This window comes from Ranitomeya variabilis, chromosome 6 (genome assembly GCF_051348905.1).
Source record: "Ranitomeya variabilis isolate aRanVar5 chromosome 6, aRanVar5.hap1, whole genome shotgun sequence".
NCBI lineage: Eukaryota > Metazoa > Chordata > Amphibia > Anura > Dendrobatidae > Ranitomeya > Ranitomeya variabilis.
In genome coordinates this window covers 348,246,748-348,268,853 of record NC_135237.1, presented here as the reverse complement: position 1 = coordinate 348,268,853, position 22,106 = coordinate 348,246,748, and the positions used below count along the sequence as shown (strand labels likewise).

Below are 22,106 nucleotides of genomic sequence, written 5' to 3'. Positions count from 1 at the left end.
TCGCACTCACCTTCCTCCCCGCGGCTGCAGTTGCTGCAGATGTGCTTGATCTCCTTGCCAATGTGACAGTGGATGACAAAGGACACGTTGTTGTTGTTCGTGGGCTCCTTCAGCGGCTTCATCCTCACTAAATAGAAGGCTTTCTTCCGGTGCTTGTCGCCTCCGCCGGTGCCAGGCGGCACAGAGCCTTCCCTGCAGCCAAACGACGGCAGCGAGAACATCCCGGGCTGCCTGCCGCCGTAGTGTGTGAGCTCCGCCATCCGCCCGCCGTCAGCAGTCTTCTCACACACAATTGTCAGGAGGGAGGGAGGAGAGCAGCCTAAGTCTTGGGTGACCTCTGCAAAGTGCTGCCACCCAGCAGGCAGGCAGACATTGCTGTACCGGGCATGCCCTGCCGCACTCAGCGCTGACCCCTCAGCCCTACAGGCTGGCAGCACACTGCAGCCAGCCCCCCGACACCCCACCCATAGTGCACTCAATTCCCAGGCAGATTGTGCCCAGCTTCAGTGACACTGCAGACCCCCACAAGCCTGGCGTTCCTATATGGCAGTGGCACCCATGGGACCTTCCAGCCGAGGAAATCGGCGTCAGCATCCGTAGCGCAGCATGGATTCACATAGCACATTGCACATCCACAGCCTGGTTCATTCTCACTGCAGTTTCTCCCCAGCTTGTGTTTGCACAAAATATCAGTCACAAAGCTGCTAAAACAATGGGCAGCGAACTTTCCAATGTGATTGTGCCCCTGGAACCATACCCACACACATATCCATACTACAGTGCCAGCTATGTACAGGATAGGTCAGTATCAGACTGGCGGGGGTCTGGTACCTCCAACACCCCCAAAGATTAGCAGTTACCAGGTCCAGATGTAACCACATATACAGAGCTGCACTGCGCAGCTCCGTTCAGTGTGTAGTAGTCGCTGCGGGGTCCTGAAGAGCGGCTCCTATACTTCTGTGTAGTAGTCGCTGCGGGGTCCTAAAGAGCGGCTCCTATTCATCTGTGTAGTAGTCGCTGCAGGGTCCTGAAGAGCGGCTCCTATTCTTCTGTGTAGTAGTCGCTGTGGGGTCCTGAAGAGCGGCTCCTATTCTTCTGTGTAGTAGTCGCTGTGGGGTCCTGAAGAGCGGCTCCTATTCTTCTGTGTAGTAGTCGCTGCGGGGTCCTCAAGAGCGGCTCCTATTCTTCTGTGTAGTAGTCACTGTGGGGTCCTGAAGAGCGGCTCCTATTCTTCTGTGTAGTAGTCGCTGCGGGGTCCTCAAGAGCGGCTCCTATTCTTCTGTGTAGTAGTCACTGTGGGGTCCTGAAGAGCGGCTCCTATTCTTCTGTGTAGTAGTCGCTGTGGGGTCCTGAAGAGCGGCTCCTATTCTTCTGTGTAGTAGTCGCTGCGGGGTCCTCAAGAGCGGCTCCTATTCTTCTGTGTAGTAGTCGCTGTGGGGTCCTGAAGAGCGGCTCCTATTCTTCTGTGTAGTAGTCGCTGCGGGGTCCTCAAGAGCGGCTCCTATTCTTCTGTGTAGTAGTCACTGTGGGGTCCTGAAGAGCGGCTCCTATTCTTCTGTGTAGTAGTCGCTGCGGGGTCCTCAAGTGCGGCTCCTATTCTTCTGTGTAGTAGTCACTGTGGGGTCCTGAAGAGCGGCTCCTATTCTTCTGTGTAGTAGTCGCTGCGGGGTCCTGAAGAGCGGCTCCTATTCATCTGTGTAGTAGTCGCTGCAGGGTCCTGAAGAGCGGCTCCTATTCTTCTGTGTAGTAGTCGCTGTGGGGTCCTGAAGAGCGGCTCCTATTCTTCTGTGTAGTAGTCGCTGTGGGGTCCTGAAAAGCAGCTCCTATTCTTCTGTGTGGTAGTCGCTGCGGGGTCGGAAAGAGCAGCTCCTATTCTTCTGTGTGGTAGTCGCTGCGGGGTCCTGAAGAGCAGCTCCTATTCTTCTGTGTAGTAGTCGCTGCGGGGTCCTCAAGAGCGGCTCCTATTCTTCAGTGTAGTAGTCGCTGCGGGGTCCTCAAGAGCGGCTCCTATTCTTCAGTGTAGTAGTCGCTGCGGGGTCCTAAAAAGCGGCTCCTATTCTTCTGTGTAGTAGTCGCTGCGGGGTCCTAAAGAGCGGCTCCTATTCATCTGTGTAGTAGTCGCTGCAGGGTCCTGAAGAGCGGCTCCTATTCTTCTGTGTAGTAGTCGCTGTGGGGTCCTGAAGAGCGGCTCCTATTCTTCTGTGTAGTAGTCGCTGTGGGGTCCTGAAGAGCGGCTCCTATTCTTCTGTGTAGTAGTCGCTGTGGGGTCCTGAAGAGCGGCTCCTATTCTTCTGTGTAGTAGTCGCTGTGGGTCCTGAAAAGCGGCTCCTATTCTTCTGTGTAGTAGTCGCTGCGAGGTCCTGAAGAGCGGCTCCTATTCTTCTGTGTGGTAGTCGCTGCGGGGTCCTGAAGAGCAGTTCCTATTCTTCTGTGTAGTAGTCGCTGCGGGGTCCTCAAGAGTGGCTCCTATTCTTCAGTGTAGTAGTCGCTGCGGGGTCCTCAAGAGCGGCTCCTATTCTTCTGTGTAGTAGTCACTGCCGGGTCCTCAAGAGGGCTTTTTTTCTTCTGTGTAGTAGTCGATGTGGGGTCCTGAAGAGCGGCTCCTATTCTTCTGTGCAGTAGTCACTGCCGTGTCCTCAAGAGGGCTCTTTTTCTTCTGTGTAGTAGTCGCTGTGGGGTCCTGAAGAGCGGCTCCTATTCTTCTGTGTAGTAGTCACTGTGGGGTCCTGAAGAGCGGCTCCTATTCTTCTGTGTAGTAGTCGCTGTGGGGTCCTGAAGAGCGGCTCCTATTCTTCTGTGTAGTAGTCACTGTGGGGTCCTGAAGAGCGGCTCCTATTCTTCTGTGTAGTAGTCGCTGCGGGGTCCTGAAGAGCGGCTCCTATTCTTCTGTGTAGTAGTCGCTGTGGGGTCCTGAAGAGCGGCTCCTATTCTTCTGTGTAGTAGTCACTGTGGGGTCCTGAAGAGCGGCTCCTATTCTTCTGTGTAGTAGTCGCTGCGGGGTCCTGAAGAGCGGCTCCTATTCTTCTGTGTAGTAGTCACTGTGGGGTCCTGAAGAGCGGCTCCTATTCTTCTGTGTAGTAGTCGCTGTGGGGTCCTGAAGAGCGGCTCCTATTCTTCTGTGTAAGTCGCTGTGGGGTCCTGAAGAGCGGCTCCTATTCTTCTGTGTAGTAGTCGCTGTGGGGTCCTGAAGAGCGGCTCCTATTCTTCTGTGTAGTAGTCGCTGCGGGGTCCTGAAGAGCGGCTTCTATTCTTCTGTGTAGTAGTCACTGTGGGGTCCTGAAGAGCGGCTCCTATTCTTCTGTGTAGTAGTCGCTGCGGGGTCCTGAAGAGCGGCTCCTATTCTTCTGTTGGACCTCCACTGATCTGATATTAATGACTCGTGCCAAGAATAGCTCATCAGTATAGTTTAACCAGACAACCCCTATAAAAACACATCTACGCTTTGCAGAAATGTTAAATGAACTTGCGATGCAGCTTGCGAGCACAGCGGCATGGCTTCTTTCAGCAGATTTTACTTTTTATGATGCACAATATGAAAAAAAAGTTTAAAAAAACACACTGGAATATCGGCAGCAATTCTGCTCCATGAGCAGGAAACCTCACATCCATTAGTGGAGCGACAGCAGCCATGTTGCAGAGCCTTATTGTGCGCCACAAAACGTTATGCTGGCTTGTGCAAGATACCGTAGTTGTCAAGATCCCTGATTGCAGGCACTAAAGTGATGGTCGGGGTATCTGACAGTGATCACCTATTCTTAGGACAGGTCTTCAATATCTTATGAGTGGGGGCTCTGGTGACAGCTGGGTGTAAGCATTGAATGGAGCTGTCAGCTGTTTTAGATAGGAGCTGCTCTGCAGTTCTCGGCAGCTGCCACCACACATTGACCAGTGCTGTTTAGATCCATTCATTGGTTACATCCCTCCACCACCTAATAACAGGTGATCAGTGGGGGTGCTGGGTGTCGGACCCCCATCGGTCTGATATTGGTATCCCATTCTTAGGTCCAAAATATTATATGCCTAGACAACCCCTTTAAATAGAAAATATTTCATGGATTGGAAGCTTTCCTGATCATGTGACCATTAAACAGCTCATTACAGTGGAGAGCTCTTAGGGTGATCACGCGATGTGCCTGATGTGTCCCAAACCTGTGATGTCCTGTGAAACGCAATATTGCAGCCAAATCATTGGGCCATTGGGCACCACGATGGGAGCAGCTTAGACGCAGGCAGAAAGATGCAGCGTGTGTGATCACCCTTATAACTAAGTCGTAACGAGTGTTCCACCTGTCATTGAGGCTGACCCCTGGGATTCCTCGCACCCATCCGTGAACACCGACCCCCTCAGATCAGCCCACGACTACTGACTCTATGAACGTCTAGGGTTTGTCCCCAGCTATTATGGACTTTTTGATTTATATGGGAATGAATCAGTGTTTAATATTGTACATTTATTCATATATGGAGGCTTCCCAATATGTCACGGTCCTATCAGAAATCTACATATTAAGCCCGCATTAAAGGGGTTGTCTGAGATTCTAAGTATGGATGACCTGTCCGTAGTGAATGGGCAATAAGGTGCCGTACCCGACTGTAGTGTTTGTACACCGCTGACATCCAGCCGCTGCCAGAGCAAATATCAACCGATCGGTGGTAGTGCCGGACCGCCAATGATATCATATTGATGACATGTCCCATTGTTTAGTCCCTTTAATCTAATGTATGGAAGCCTTCCTTCCACATGTGCACTGACATTCCAAATGATTAGACTGATATATTCCAATGTTCTCACTGAATTCTTAAAATAAATCACATCATCCTTGTGAATTCCGTTGTGCATACATGACACATTTTAATATTTCAGGTCAGTTTAGATTTCTCCACATAAAAAACTGTAGCTTTCTCAAAAACCTATGTGGTATGTGGATTAATGGGACATGTCCAGTAGATAACTCAGCATTGAGCTCGTGCAGATGGCCGTAATATCGGTCAGTGTGCAATTCAATGAAACATCAGATTGCACCCGGACCAATGTTATTCCATGGGGCCCGGCACATGTCCAATTTTTACCTTGGACAGAATCTGTCCGAGGAAAAAATTGCTGCATGCCTGAATTTGCTCTGATATTCAGATTGCACTGGGCAATGCAAGTCAATGAGTGAGTGAAACTCAATGGACTGCACTTGGATGACATCAAAGTGCAGCCCAAGTTCTAGGGACTGACAGAATGAAGAAGATGGAGAAATTTGGCTTTTCATCTCCTCACAGTGTGCTCGAAATCTCTCATCTGAGAAAGCCAAATGACACGAAACTGACACTCGGATCAAACTATGATCAGAGTGTAATTTGCAGAACCGGACGAATTATACCTGATGAGAGGATCTACTGCTGTCTGCACGAGCCCTTTCTGTGTTTCATTGCAGAGCTGATTGGATAGGATTTGGGAAGAATACCACAGAGGACAACCAAATATTCCTAATGTGACATGTATGGGAGAAAACCAGAATAACCAGAGAAAACCGACGTTCACACACCATGAAACTGAAGGTAATTTCTTATGGTCCGTTTTTACATGACACAAGAAGGCTCAATGCCACTCTTTTTATAAGTTCATCCGAGGAACCTTTCTCAGATCAGTGATCTGCTGCATGTTGTAAACTCCCGCATAAGATGGCTTTTCACAGTATGTTTTCTATGAAGTGCTGCAGTATTTCACAATAAAGCAAGCCTGGCTGCAATATCGCCAACTACGGAGAGCATGAATCAGCTGACAGGTTCCCTTTAACTTCACCGCCTCTGCAACAGTGCAAAAAAAATACAATATAGTAGAAGGAAAAAGTCTGGAATCAAGTTATACCAAATATGTTGACAGTAACCAACAAATAAAGTAGCACTCTGTAGTGCTATAGCATGCAAACATGAAATATATGAAATATGAATTGTATTACTGCACTAGAAAATATGAAAAATTGAGAATACTTAGCACATAAATTGGCCAATTCATGTGTACCCGGCAGCCAAAATAAGGCGATTCTCGTTGCTGGGATCTATCCTGTGGGGACTGCTCTCATGGGCTGATAGCCTTCATTTATAAGGGACAGTAGGATCCTGCTGAGGAGTGGAGTGCTCAGTTAGAGAGCCTATATACAAATATCAATTCATATTTCATATATTTCATGTTTGCATGCTATAGCGCTACAGAGTGCTACTTTGTTTGTTGGTTATACAGTGTATATGGAGTTGGCTACTCTTAGTAAGCATCTGTTTACACCTGCTTTCTGTTTGGAAGTGACAGTCAGTCTTTTGATATTTGTATACATAGGCTCTCTGACTGAGCACTCCACTCCTCAGGCTCAGGCGTTTTTAATTACAGCAAGATCCTACCTACCTATATAAATGTAGGCTTCAGCCTAAGAGAGGATTCACACAGGCAGGTTCCCAGCAACGAGAATCGCCTTATCGTGGCTGCTGTGTATACATGAATTGCCCAATGTATGCGCTAAGTATTCTCAATTTTTCTAATTTTCCGTGCAGTAATGAAATTCAAATTTCATATATTTCATGTTCTCATACTATAGCGCTACAGAGTGCAACTTTATTTGTTGGTTATATATGGACATGGCTAGTCTTAGTAAGCAACTGTTCACACCTGATTTATGTTTAGAAGTGACGGTCAGTCTTTTGATATGTGCATAGAAATGTTGACAGTGGTGTAAATTTTTTAAATCTATTTTTTAAAGGGAATCTGTTACCAGGTTATCGCTGGCCCACCTAACAGCAGCATGATGTAGAGGAAGAGACCCTGATTAAAGCGTGTATCACTTACTGGGCTGCTTGCTGCAGTTTTGATAACATTACTGTTTTATCTTCTGCAGATCTATCAATTCTCTGAATGATGAGCTCCTTATAACACCGCCCACACGACTAATTGGCTGCTTACTGTATACACTGTGCATAGGCAGAAAGCTGCCAATCAGTGGTGGGGGTGTGGTGGAACAGAGCTCATGAATATGGAGGACTACATGGCAGCAGATTTACTAGTTTTCTAGTGATAATCTGCTGATAAAATAGTAAAGTACAGCAAGCAGCTCAGTAAGTGACACATCGCTGGAATCAGGATCTCCGTCTCCAAATCATACAGTTCTCAGATTAGGTGGCAAACACATTTTAAAGGTGATGTCTCCTTACAGTCAATCCCTTCAATATTAGAAATGCTGTGGTGATTATCTTATCATGTTGTGTCTGGCACTCGACAAACCATTGATGGACCAGGGTCACTTAATATTAAGCTTGTAGTGGGAGCCCAGATCAGGATACAACCTTCCATGATATCAGTATGCCATGGGCATTTAAAAAGGAATGTCAAAACGAATAAATCCTGTTCAACTCCCAGAAAGACATATTAATATGGGCAGAGGTATTTTTATTGTTAAATCCCATAAATAAAAAGTACGGGGCAAAAACCCCCAAAACATGTAGTTTCTAGGATTTGTCTCCCGTGCCTTGCCCCAGAAGTAAACCTGCTGTCATCCATAGTAGAGGGCTGAAATAGAGCAGATAAACATATACAAGTATCCAGTTATTGTTCCGGAATTTCGGCAATGTTACAGATTAGCTCCAGGAATGTCAAAGTAAACAGAACGGGATTGTAGCCAGCAAATGCTTGTCCCATGACATCACAACGCCTCCGCGCACTGCCCCACATGGCGGATTACAAGGAAGTGGCTGAAGCTTTTCAGACATTGTTTTTTATGTTCAAAACATTTTATTCCTACAATAGAAATGGGGCTAAATACCCAGATCGTGATGTTGTATTCCTTCATTTAATTGCCAAATAATTCGCAGGTTTCTGGTTTACAGACAGATTAGGTTCTTAATAAGTTAATGTCCTTTAAACACAATTGACAACCTATGATTAAAGGGTTTTTCTAAAAAAAAGGTTATCCCCTATCCAATGACTTGCGATTAGCTGATATCTGGGAGTTCAAATGCTGGAATCCCCAGTGATCCTGAGATCAGGGCTTTGGAATGGGGTGCTGCAGCCCCATCCTGGATGGAGCAGAGGTGCGTATGCCTGTCCTCTGCTCCATTCATTGCCCATGATACTACGATTGTAGTGCTCTGCTCTTGTCACATAGACAATGAATAGAGCATGAACACATCAGCTCCATTCCTGCAGAGCCCCGCTCTTGGGGTTCCAAAGCTTCCATCTTGGAATCCCTGGGGGTCCCAGCAGTCAGACCCCCAGCAAACAGCAAGTTATCCCTATGATATGTACAGAGCCAGGTATTGGCTGATGACTGGTCCATGTAGACATACATGAATACCCTTATTTATTATGAAGATAGCTGGGCCTTACAATTTTTGTGTCTTGGTAGATTGTAAGCTCTTCTGAGAGGGGTCCTCATCTCTCCCTTATGTGTTACTCTGCAATTTTTGATATTGTTTGGACATGTCCCCTAAATTTTGCTGCAGAATATCTTTGTACTATATAAATAAAATTAGTATTATCATTCTATATTTGTCATATATAAAAATATAGATCTTCAATAACATAACAGTTACCAAACGACAAGGCCACTGCCCAAATGTACTGGCAGTGCCAAGCAAGGAGTTCAGGAATGTAATACATTGTGTAGATGATCCATGCAGCAAGATCACCGGATGTGCCTCCAGGACAGTACATCTTCCAATGCGGCACGGCCATGGGTTCACTTTATTCTTTCTTATTTTTACAAACAATGTACATGAATACAGAACATTGCATTTCCCCACAGGAATCCGGCGCTGCACTCCGTACAGACGAGAAGCTCTACATCTACCCAATTTGACCTTCCCGGAGTAAATTAATGTAATTCACAGCGGCATAACAATAGGTGTTGCTGTGGTCAGATTTGGGAATGGGTCATAATGTACTAAGCACCAGAGCTAGTGTAATTGGTTTCTTGCTGCGTGAGGCAGCTGCTTTTGCCACCTGCTAATTTTCTTATGAAGATTTAATTAAAACATTAATAGGTACATTGCATACATCATCGGACCAAGTGAAGTCCTTTCGTTTCTCTGGTTACTAGGGCAATATATTATGTATTACATATTCCCTCTTCTAGATGAGGACGCTGTCTGCTATACAGGTGCGGTGAAAGTCACCACAACAGGAATAAGTACACCAGAAAAAAATCGTCATCGTCATTAATCACCTATCCACATCATTGATCACTCTGGACCCTCATTCAAATAATCAGTGGAGGTCTCCCAAAGTATAAAATGACAAGTCTGCAGTCACTCTAAGCGACTGTAGACTTGTGAATCCTCACAGCACACGCACTGAGCGTTGCGAGGATTCTCTGATGTCAGGGAAGGGAACAGTGACCACAAGTATGTGATATGAATTCTCCCGACCAGAATCTTAGTAGACTTTTTCCAACGTGTTCAATAGTTTCCGCACTCAATCTTTGTTACTCCAGAATAATGTGTAAAACTTATAAATACTATACACATTGTAGTTTATGGCATTTAAAATGGTTATCCTGGACTATTTTATTTTTTTCTCATGAGACTAAGAACTGACAGGCAGGTAGTTGCTAACTACCTGACTGTCCTGCCTGATGCTGACTCACAGGGGTCATGGACCGCTCATGCCGGTGATTCTGCTGCTTCATTGGACCTCACATCAACAAAGAACTCTTCCTCTTCTGGGCTGCTCTGTTGAGGGGGCATGAATGCCGATGTAATGCTGATTGAAAGCTGGCTCCCTGCAGCAAGGCAGCAGGGAGCTGTCTGTCAATTGGCATGACATCAGCAGTCACGCCCCATTAACAAACCAGAGCGTAAGAGAAGCAGCTGCTCTGTTGACGTGATGTCACTGTAAGCCACAGAATTGCTGGCAGAAGCAGTTCATGATGGCTCTAAGCTGATGCTAGGCAGAACAGGGAGGTAGTTAGCAACTATCTGCTTGTAAATTCTTAGGCCCATAAGAAAAAAATAAAATAATTCAGGATAACCACTTTAAGTTGATAATGGTTAGAACCACATTCACGCATGAGTTTCCCCTCTCCTAAGTACTAACTGGATGGAAAGTGGACCCCTATTATTACCAGAGGTGCTGGTTCCACTTTATGGCCTACTGTGTTTCAGGCATTTATCAGATACTAGATGGAGGCCCGATGCTATGCAGTAATGTCATGATGGGGGCAGCCTTTACAGCAATGAAAATCTCTCCCCCCCATGTGCTCACCCACCTATCCACTCTCTCTTTCCCTTTTGTGAGGTAAAATATTGTTTAAAAAGTCAGTGAAATATTTTACCTGACAAAAAGAATCCTCTGTGATCCCCTGCTGTAATGTCAGCAGGGCCGAAGTGGCCATCTGGCAATTCTGGCAAATGCCATAAGGGCCTGTCCGGTCATGGACGGCCTTGTCTGCTACGTTGTTAATAGAATCCATGTTCTCAAGGTATCCATACTGTTATGAGTTGTGATGAAGAACAAAGTCGCTGACTCCGTCACTTACCCCAGCAGGCCACGGGTATCATTAGAAATATTGGTCTTGCATAAAATTTTCCTTTCCTCCATCCAGGGTAATATTAGTGATATATCCTATCAGGTTCATGGGGATGGGGACAACATGGGCCTGTGTAATTTCAAATGCCACACTGAATTTCAGTCCCAGTTCATACCTGAATGTCAGTATTGTCTCTTGCTTCCTCCCTTGCCAATGAAATGTGGTATTCGTGGGAAAACCCCTTTAATGTGACCGGCTTCCTCTGCCTGTAGACACGTCGCGCGTCTGCCGCCGGGATCAGCCGAATGATTCACTGCGCCTGTGCGGAATTCGTGCAGGCGCAGTAAATCAGACCACTGCCATCTTTGTTCAGACAGATAGCAGCGGTCACATTAAAACTGCGCATGCTCTCCTCCTGTACAGAGATGGCGGCGGTCAGTCAATCATTCGACTGATTCCGGCGGCGTTGTGTTTGCAACGGTGTTTTGTTGGTGGTACCGCGCCAGAGGCTGCATATGGTGAATACATTGTGTGTGTGTGTGTGTGTGGTGCCCACGGCATATACAGTGTGTGTGTGTGGTGCGTACAGCGTATACAGTGTGTGTGTGTGTGTGTGTGGTGCGTACGGCGTATACAGTGTGTGAGTGGTGCCCACGGCATATACAGTGTGTGTGTGGTGCGTACAGCGTATACAGTGTGTGTGTGTGGTGCGTACGGCGTATACAGTGTGTGTGTGTGTGGTGCGTACGGCTTATACAGTGTGTGTGTGGTGCCTACGGCATATACAGCGTGTGTGTGTGGTGCGTACAGCGTATACAGTGTGTGTGTGTGGTGCGTACGGCGTATACAGTGTGTGTGTGTGTGTGGTGCGTACGGCGTATACAGTGTATGTGTGGTGCGTACAGCGTATACAGTGTGTGTGTGTGGTGCATACGGCGTATACAGTGTGTGTGTGTGTGGTGCGTACGGCGTATACAGTGTGTGTGGTGTGACAATGTTCCGCTGGTACTGCGCAAGAGGCTAGTACCACCAGCAGTTTCCATATTGAGACACCCATCACTTGGGTGTCCCAGTATGGCGGTTGGTGAACTTCCGCTGCTTGGAATTCTGGGATCCGGACACATCTGGACGGAACAGGATGTGAAGACATTACAAGGTAAGTATATATTAAGATAACTTTATATGCTGGAAATATCTCGGATGGTAATACCCCTTGAAGATTGATTTTGGCCCATGTGAGTGATACAACATAAGAATGTGGCCCTCGGATCAGAAAAGGTTGTTTACCCTGTGTTCTAACTCTCAGAAACACGTAGAATATGTAGATGGCAAACAGACGTCTGAATGAAATTTAATGCAGGTCTGTTTTTCAATTGTGCAGAGAAAGATGCCTGTGTGGATCAATACTCCTATTACTAACAATGATAATCGCCGCCTTCTCCATAGAGACTTGGATATCGGAGACACTTGTTCGGAGAACGCAATTTCCAGTGACGCAAGAGGAAGAATTTTCATCTGATTATTTGTACAACACATATACATGAATATTAATATATTACTAAGAGATCTATTGATTTGTACTACTTTACTTTGTGTTATACAGAAAATCATCTTGTTGTGTTTCATTGATACAAAATTCAGACTGTTCTACTATGGTGGGAACAGATAAGGACGTTTTTATAACTAAAGTTCTAAATTTATAGCAACAGTAAAAATGAGATCTGTTGTGAACTAATGTAATGTGCTGAGAGGTCCGCATGCAAATTAGCCTGCCGTTGTATTGGGGAGCCTCAATACAGTCTATTTTCTTCATTTCTCAGAACTGTCATAAGAGATTATTACTGCAAAAACGGTATCATTTAGAATTTTGCACCAGTACCTCTACTGTTATACCACTAGTAAAATCATCCTAACAAGTTTAATTTAAAAAAAAAATCATTTGATATAATGTATGTATATCGTTTATTGCTATGCATTTAGTTTTGCTGCAATTCTGCCAATAGTGCCCTAAACTGTTTTGTCATTTATCAGTTGTAAAGTTGAAAATTACGGTACTTATTATTTAAATCAGGTTTTTGTGTTACATGCATTTTTTTAAAATCATGATCAATTAAGAAACGCAAAATAAAATTTGTAATTTGCAATTTTCACACCGGCCACTTGGGCTCTTTTAAACTAATACTTCCAGTCCTGTTAGGAGGAGTTTGGTTCCTATAAGCAGGATTACAATGATAAATAACCCCTGTGTTCACAGCTGATAACAAAGGATTAAATAATTCACAGTAGGTAATATCACAACTCACCCTTATCTCCCTCCCTTCACAATGACATTTTCACAGTCATTAGACATTTCAGTGCACATTAGGGTCAAGGTCTGTTTATTGTGTACATGTGTTGTTTCCTGAAACAGAAAGTTAGACTTTAAGCCCCAGTGGTCAGTGTGAAAATGACAAGATCTCTATTTTTAAAAATGCTTTAATACAGATTGTGATTCATAAAAAAGAATATTTCCAAAAATGTTCTAAAAAATAAATTTAACACTAAAACCTGATTTAAACATTAGGTCATCTTCTGATGATAGGTTCCCTTCAAGAAATAAATCGTGCATTAAACTTTCTGGATACATTATTGATACATGTACTAAACACCTTATTATTTTATTTATTATTAGACCTCTTTTCAGTTTTCACACGTGTTAGTACCAAATCCATCAGAGATCTTGTGAAATTGGAAGCTTTGACACCAGTTTGAACAGTGAAATTAGCAATTATTTTGCTATCTACGAATTTTACATAAAAGATTCCTATGCTAGTTTCCATGATTACAATATTCAGGAGTAATTCTGGCCAGTCCAGTTGCCCATTACTAAATTATCTGCAGCCATTTTGAGAGCTCCAATAAAATTGTGCAATAAACAGCATAGCAAAAATGAAAAATTCCGGTGACCACTTCCAACATTTCTACTCTATAATAATGTTATAGTACCAAAATAATATTACCGGTATCTACACGTGTTTTCAAAAAGCAAGTACAGGGAGAGCTTGCACACAAACAAACTGAGCTCAGCCTCAGTATTTCAAGGGTTAAATATACAAGCCGTGAAGAATGATTTTGCCGGCAGCCATTTTCGCTAAATGAGATGCGCTACCTGCTAGGATTTTTAAATGGACAAAAATAGCCGATGTTGCCCCAGGGAACGGCAATGGTTTCCTTCTTAATATTATAATCACTATCTTGTGATTTGATTATGAAATTGGAGTGCGTAGGATTATTGTGTAGATGATATGTTTTTACAAGAGGCATCAGGATTTATTCTAGCTTAGCTGACCAACCATAAATTTCAGCCTTTTAATTGCACAGTATAAGGAAGGATATGCTTTCATAAGCAAATCTGACTTTCAAATGATATGAAGAATGAGCGGACTTTACAGGGATTTACAAACCAGAAATCTCCAGAAAGAAGAGAGCATACTAATGTGCCGATACTGGCAGCCATTTACCATCGCTTTGGTTCATAGACAAGCGATGATGATTGACAACAGGAAGCAACATTTTTACCAAGCTTTTCATGTTCTCCATAGTCCGTCATCGCAGTGCAGCTGTATTATAACATCGGGGCACGATGAATATTCCTTATTTATCTAGATGACAAATTAGGATCAACTCCTAAGACAATTATAGTTATAGCAGGTAATATGGATATGTAATTATAAAAAAAAAGAAACATCCTGCCCCAAATAATGACCATCAGAGAACTGTTTGCATGAACAGACAGAATTTTTCATTTTATTTAATTTCTTTCCTAAGTAATGTAAGCATAAGAAGCTTCATGAAAGGCTGACTTATTATGGGACATGGAGGACTTAGAGTAAATATTCGATAATTAATTTTTTTTATTCATGCATAGAAATCTCTTCAGAGAGGACGAGGACTTAAACTCTAGCGCCACCTATTGGATGTAGCAATCCTAAGGACTCATGCAGACATCCATGGATCTTGGTCCGAGCATGGACTGCAAAGCATGAACACATTCTGAACCCGACAGCATCATAAATGCCTATGAGTATGTTGGTTTGGGGTCAGGAGACTCACAGACAGACCGTGTATTGCGGTCCATGCTCAGACCAAGATCCACGGACATCTGCATGATGAGTCATAAAAGTCAATCTTGACACTTTGACGAGCCCTGCCACATAACTAAGGATAAGTCAAAGTAGGGACTCAAATGAACGGTCTGGTCTTGTTTGGCTTTTTATCCTAAGTCATTTGGCAAGGCTCGTTAAAGGGTTGATATTGACTTTTAGGATACTTACGATAGGTGGCGCTAGAGTGCAGTCCTCTACCGCTGTGAAGAGGCAATTTGTATATTTAAATTCCCAGAGCATTGTATGGCCTATAAGTCTCCTTACGCTGACTTGTCTCTCTCTACAAGGAGAATTGTTCCCCCTTAAGTTTTATTGGTAGAATCTAACTATTTCACTATTTCCTTATGCATTTTCAAGTTAATCTTATTTTTGGAGATATTTGCAGAAATCAATACACCTGAAAAATATTTTAGTTATATAACCTATCAACAGAACACAGTCGGGTGATTTTATTGTTTTAATTGGTTATACCAAACACGTTAGGATCTGTATGCACTGAATTACGTGTGCAGTCTTTTAGGGTATGTGCACACGTTGCGGTTTTTGATGCGCTTCCGCATCTTTTTTAGGGCTCGTTCAGACAAGCATGTTATTTTGTGTGCTGATTGTTTAAAATGAGATAGTACATGGACAGCACACTGATCAATGTTATTGAATAGGGCTGTTCAGATGAACCGAGTATAAAAAACGAGACTCACCTATACAAGCTTAAAATCGGATCCCATATAGACCATCTGTGTAGCATCTGTATTGGTTCTCATACATTTCATTAACTGCTGATTTATAAAAATGGATGCAACATGGATGTCATATAGATGTAAAAAATGGACACAGTGATGGAATACATATGACAAAATGGATGAAAATCATCAGATTTTACTTGATGAAAATGTTTCATACCCTCATCTGAACATGTCCTAAGGCTAAGGTTGGCCATGTGCTGTCAGGTTATCTAACATATAGGGAACAAAAGTCAAATACAAAATAGATCAATGGCCGCACTCATCTGTGCTAAAAATAAGGAAATGTGAAATATGTGGAATGTGAATAGCATAATGGCTTATGAACTTTATGAAAAAACACATGAGATTTTTAGCACAAGATTTGCAAACGTTGTGAGCCCATTCACCAAAACGTCAAGGTAATCTCAGATCGAATGGGTAACTACACTGACTGCCTGGTGTGAACACTTACCTATGGTATCTGAGCTGACTGCCTAATGTGAACACTTACCTATGGCTAATAACAGGATAAAGCCTACTTATATAGGAGGCTCAGAACCAACTGTGTTGAGATGTAATTAAAATCACAGCATGGAGAAGGGCCATTGATCTATTTTGTATTTGACTTTTTTTGGCTATGCACTAGTATAAATTATATATATATATTGTTCGGTCAGTTGATCTATTTTACTATATACTATTTTCTGACTTGAACGCCCTGCCCTTCTCCATGCTGTGATTTTAATTACATCTCAACACAGTTGGTTCTGAGCCTCCTATATAAGTAGGCTTTATCCTGTTATTAGCCATAGGTAAGTGTTCACATTAGGCAGTCAGCTCAGATACCATAGGTAAGTGTTCACACCAGGCAGTCAGTGTAGTTACCCATTCGATCTGAGATTACCTTGACGTTTTGGTGAATGGGCTCACAACGTTTGCAAATCTTGTGCTAAAAATCTCATGTGTTTTTTCATAAAGTTCATAAGCCATTATGCTATTCACATTCCACATATTTCACATTTCCTTATTTTTAGCACAGATGAGTGCGGCCATTGATCTATTTTGTATTTGACTTTTTTTGGCTATGCACTAGTATAAATTATATATATATATATTGTTCGGTCAGTTGATCTTTTTTATAATATAGGGAACAAAAACATAAAAAATATACTTTATTAATAATAATTTAAAAAGTAAGCAAATAAGCAGTAAACCTCAATTAAAGATGTAAAGTAGCTGGAACAGTCAAAGTGCAGTTGTCACAGTTAACAATCGCTAGCCAAACCAGCATCCAAGCACAGGATACAGAAAGTATGAGGGGGTAGGGTTTAATAGAGAAAAGAGGTCAGAATAAATGGATAGCGTGCCTATAAACTTGCCCTAAAAAATAACCCCTACAAATTACCCCACCTGACCGTGGAGGTGGGCACCCTAAGACAGACACGCAAAAAGGTGCCCCGGCTCACCGTCACCTCAACCTGGGGACCCCTTTGGAACCCTAATACACATCAACATCTGTATATGCAAAGTCTCCCATACTGTAAGAGAGATAGGCAAATCCACTGTAGAACATATAATAAGTGACAATCCTTTATAATTCAATCCAAAGGTACACGGGGTACTAATACATATTCAAATGATTCCTAAATGCCAGACATATAACTGTAATAAATATAATACCATGGCTACTCAGTGGTAGCTTGTTGACCCAACATAAAATGCATAAGTAGTCATTAAAAAATGACCATTGTATTTAAGAATAATAAGACATAAGGGTGTCACTAAAACTACAGAGAGATCCCATATAGCTACCAATCCATCGCAACCTCGACACGTTTCCCCATCATGGAGAGTATAGAAGGTAGTAATTCATAAAGGAATGAGGTGATGACGCAGGACGCTGACACCATGCGTCATTACCGAACATATGACCAGCACGTTGGTTTCACAACACAAGAAAAGGAAGAATATTTAAAGTGTTTTTTTTTTTACCGATTTCTCAGCTTGCTTAAAAAAACTCACGAAGCTCTGTGTGCACTAAGCCTCCTGTACATGGTCCTGGTATGTGTATGAGATCTTAACTAGGTTGTCCATTACTTTTTGCTTGATGACCTATCCTTAGGATAGGTCATCAATATCTTATTGTCCGGGACCCGACACCCAGCACCCCCATTGATCAGGAACCATCGTTGGCGGCCATCGTCGACAACCGGAAGTACTCACTAGCAGAGCTGCTCCATCTTCTGGTAGCCGCCGAGGCTTGGTACTACACATCCGCCTCCTAAGCAATAGGAGGCACCTGCGCAGTACCCTTTGGTAGCCGCTATCAGTGGACCTCCGCCACTGATAGCAGCTGATGGGCGGGGGCCTCTGACCGATCAGACATTGATGACCTATTCTTGGGATAGGTCTTCAATCAAAAACTAGTGGACTACCTCTTTAATTTGTGTCACAAGGAATTTGGTAGTACGTATATTTGTTCCGATTCCTTTTATCATACACTAGCATTTTATATGCAAATGATTCCCTTTAAATATTGTGGGATTGTTTTTATTTCTGTGTCAATGTTTATATTATTGCTGAGATGTAATATGGCTTGTTGTTGCTGCATGACACCGATAATTAGGACTTGACTGTATATAGTCATGTCTGTGTCACTGTGTATCACCCACTTTCACCTACATATTTTAGAGCTGTTCATTTGGAGGTGGCTTTATAGACAGAGATATATATCACCCAAACCACATTTTCAGCTCAGCAGTCTTGGACAGATTTCTCTCCTAGAGTATTAGGAACAGCAGTGGGATTATACCAACCTTAATTATTTGCTCCCATCTGTTCATTAAAACAGCCTACATCCTGTCTTGAAGCAAACTTTATTTCTACTAATATAAATGTACAAGGTCTGACTCTAGAGAACAGTACTAGATTATTGAGAACGGCAGCACATTGCATGGTCTTTAAGAGTACCTGTCATTAATGATGGCATGTGGGCACTAGATGATTGGCTCAGCTCCAAAGTGATAACTGGAATCCAGGATATTCTTGTTATTAAAATAATTTGAAAGATTTCACACATAAGGTACTATAAATGTATATATGTGTTATTTAAAACTATATAAATACATAAATATTCAGTATTGTGCAAAAGTGTTAGGCAGTTGTGAAAAAACTGCCGAAAAGTAAAAATTTATTTAAATATAGAAGTGTTAATAAAAATCTAAATCAAATCCATATTTGGTGTGATCAACCTATGAGGTGCATTCAACAAAGCTTTTAAGCCAAGATTTATGCACGGCAGTTTAAAGCAGCTCTGCCGAAATGGATGAACGTAAGAGGAGGCCACCCCTGCCCATCCAATTCATTAAAATTACTGGTGCTTTGTATGCCAGAAATGCTAATCTAGTCTGCGACTGGAGTAGCATATACATACACGATGCATCAGCACACTGAAACTAATACTTGAACTCCAATATTGCTGCAAATGTTAAAAATATAAAAGGCACTTAGCGTTTTTTGATCAAAAAGTGCAAAAGCCATCTCAACCATGTCAAGGTGACCTTTTAATATGGTTGGTTCCTAGCCACTATATGTCTTAATTCTCTATGTGCCAAAACTGTCTCATGTGAATGGAGAGTGAAAAGAAAATCAGGCATAGCTTGCAATTAAAAGCTTATGTGGGAATGGTGAGTGGATAAGGGTGCTGAGCACTGGAGGGGGTCACACTGCCCCAATATGTACTGCACAAAAAAATAAAAAATGTATTAAACTAATGCACACGTGCTCAGCACCCTTATTCACCTATCTTTTCCACGTAAGGTTTTAATTGCGAACTATGCCTGATTTCCTTTTCACTCCCCATTCACATGAGGCTGTTTTGGCACATAGAAAGGAAAGACATTTAGTGGCTAGAGACCATCCATATTAAAAGGTCACCTTGACGTGATTGGATGGCTTTTGCACTCTTTGATCAAAGAACGCTAACTCAGTGCCTTTTATGTTTTTAACGTTTGCAATAATATTGGAGAACGCGTATTAATTATTTACAGTGTGCTGACGCATCATGTACTGTATGTATATGTTACTATATTTTCTTTTTGTGGAGTAGCATTTCTGACAAGGTGCATAGAGGTGCACACAACTCAAGAGATGCACCCAATTTATTAAGTGGTGTGCATCTCTTAATGAATATGCCACATTGTATTCCAGCAACACCCTAAATTAAAACTGGCAGGCATGTGCTATGCCACTGCTAATGAGTTGGTCCCTTTGTCTTCAAAAGAGCATAAAAGCTTCAATTCTTCTAGGTATACATATACACAGTTTTTGAAGGAACACAGGAGGGAGATTGTTCCAAACACCTTGGAGAACTAACCACTTACCTTCTGTGGATGTAGTCTTGTGCAAATCCTTCTGCCTCTTGATGTAATCCCATGTAATCCCAGACATGATGTTGAGATCAGGGCTCTGTGTGGACCATATCAACACTTCCAGGACTCCTTGTTCTTCTTTACACTGAAGATATTTCTTAATGACACTGTATGTTGGGGGTTGCATGGATGTAGAGGATAGTGAAGGAAACTTAGTGTAGCAGATTAATGTCTTCATGCTTACTTCTCTTCAAAATTGGAAGATGTCCAGCAGTATCATCAGCTAAGAACTGATACCAATCAGTGGGACCAAGATATACCCATCTACTTGTTCATAGAAGTCTGGTCAGAAGTGATCTTCATTGAAAAATTGTGGCCAAAAAAACAGCTTCGACATGGAAACAAGGCCAAGTGACTCAACTATATACCAAAACAGGAACTGGGATGCAGGACAATATCAGCAGGTGGTCTGGACTTATAAGTCACAATTTGAAATATATGGCTGTAACAGAAGGCAGTTTGTTCAGTGAAGGGATAGATAGTGGTACATTAATGAGTTATAATGATAATAATAGTTAGGCAACTGTGATGCATGGTAGGGTTTCCTTGCAAGTTTGGGGCTGCATCTCAACAAATGGAAATGGGAATATGGTCAGAATAACTGGCATCTTCAACGCTGGTTAATACCGGCAGATACTTATCCATCATGCAATACCATCAGAGAGGCGTCTGATTAGCTAAAAATCAGTGATGAGCGAATATACTTGTTACTCGAGATTTCCCGAGCACGCTCGGGTGACCCCTGAGTATTTTTTACTCACCTGAGCTGAATGATTTACATCTCGCCTGCTTGATTACATGTGGGGATTCCCTAGCAACCAGGCCACCCCCACATGTACTTATGCTGGCTAACAGATGTAAATCATTCAGCTGCAGCGATGAAAACTAAATCTCCGAGCACTAAAAAATACTCGGAGGTCACCCGAGTGTGCTCGAGAAATCTCGAGTATATTCGCTCATCATTACTAAAAATGTATTTTGCAGCAGGACAACAACCCAAACATAAGCCAATGTCATCAACATAGTTGTCCAGGTTTTTCACGAAAGTCTGAACTCACTCTATGTGACTGCAGACTTATGAATCCTCACAACGCTCACATCACACGCTGTGAAGATTCTCCAGTGCTGGCAGCGAGACCAATCGGTCTTGTTACTAGAAGTAAACGATATGCAAATTTCTGGCCACATTCCGACTAGATGTGTGTGGCCTCAATTAATACTAATGAATTGTGTGAGGCCACACACGTCCAGTTGGAAAGCGGGTGCTGTGTGCCCTGTTAGGATTCACAAGTCTGTAGCCACATAGAGTAGCTGCAGACTTTTGTGATAAACCTGGACAATCCCTTTAAGAATTAATTTCAGCATAAAGAAGAACAAGGAGTCTTGGAAGTGATGATGATAATATCCCCTCAAAGCCCTGATCTCAATATCAGTGAATTTGAACAAGCCTACATCCACTGTGATTTGTAGAGATGATCGAAATTGCCACCTTATGAATTGTCAAATCAAGCACATTTTACAGGAAAATTCAATATTCATTGATGTGAATTGAATGTTCCATAAATTCAATATTCATTGATGTGAATTGAATGTTCCGTATTATTCTCTGGGGTCTCTCCAGAACTCAGTTTATAATAAGCATAGAAAAAAAAAGAATACTCACTTCTCTGTCCACCTGTCTCACCACCCCGTAGCCTGTCCGGTCATTCGTGCCCCTTCTTTTCACTTTCCCCCTTCGTGCTCATCCTTTTTGTCCTGCTTTACTTTATGCCAGATCGTCTGTCACCGAGGAGGCCTCTAACTTCACTTTACATTGTGCTTAATTTAAGGCCTAGTCTGCACTTCTAGGGATACATGACATCAGGAGCCACCTTGGTGCTGGAGGACTCGGCAGAGAATAAAGCAGGCCGAAGATTATCCATGTGCCGGGGGAAAGTGAAAGAAAGAGGTCTATAGGACTGGACTGCGGCACTAGTTAGCAGTATTATTATTTATCTATTTTTAATGTTTTGCCAGCCTTACAAAGTTCAACAAAACGGTAGCAGCAGCCGGGCTCCTTGCTGCTGAATTCAAAAGGAGCAAACTGCAAAAAGTCCATATTCTGGAGGAACAAAATAAAGCAGAATTCAATTTCACTTACAGTAAATAAATTCACTCTTCTCTAGTGGTTAGTTTTCCAAGATGTTTGGAACATCCTCTGCCAAGTTCCTTCAAAAACTGTATACAAGTGTAACCAAAATAATTGATGTTTTGAAGGCACATGATGGTCACACCAAATATTAATTTTACTTAGATTTCTCTTTCCTTCAT

General features: G+C 42.7%; 1 protein-coding gene across 9 annotated transcripts in view; it reads right to left on the bottom strand.

The window, feature by feature from the left end:
• The window catches only part of PHACTR1 (phosphatase and actin regulator 1), a 495,254-nt gene that overhangs the window by 159,749 nt on the left and 313,399 nt on the right, over positions 1 to 22,106 (bottom strand). Inside the window, exon 1 of one of the 9 annotated variants that reach the window (XM_077269899.1) lies at positions 11 to 652. The exons of 7 other annotated variants lie outside the window; for them this stretch is intronic. In XM_077269899.1, coding sequence (XP_077126014.1) covers positions 11 to 260 — 250 coding nt within the window. In that variant the 5' untranslated portion in view covers positions 261 to 652. Of the gene's footprint in view, positions 1 to 10; positions 653 to 22,106 lie in introns of those variants that run through there. One more of the 9 variants, XM_077269897.1, reaches the window with a different exon arrangement.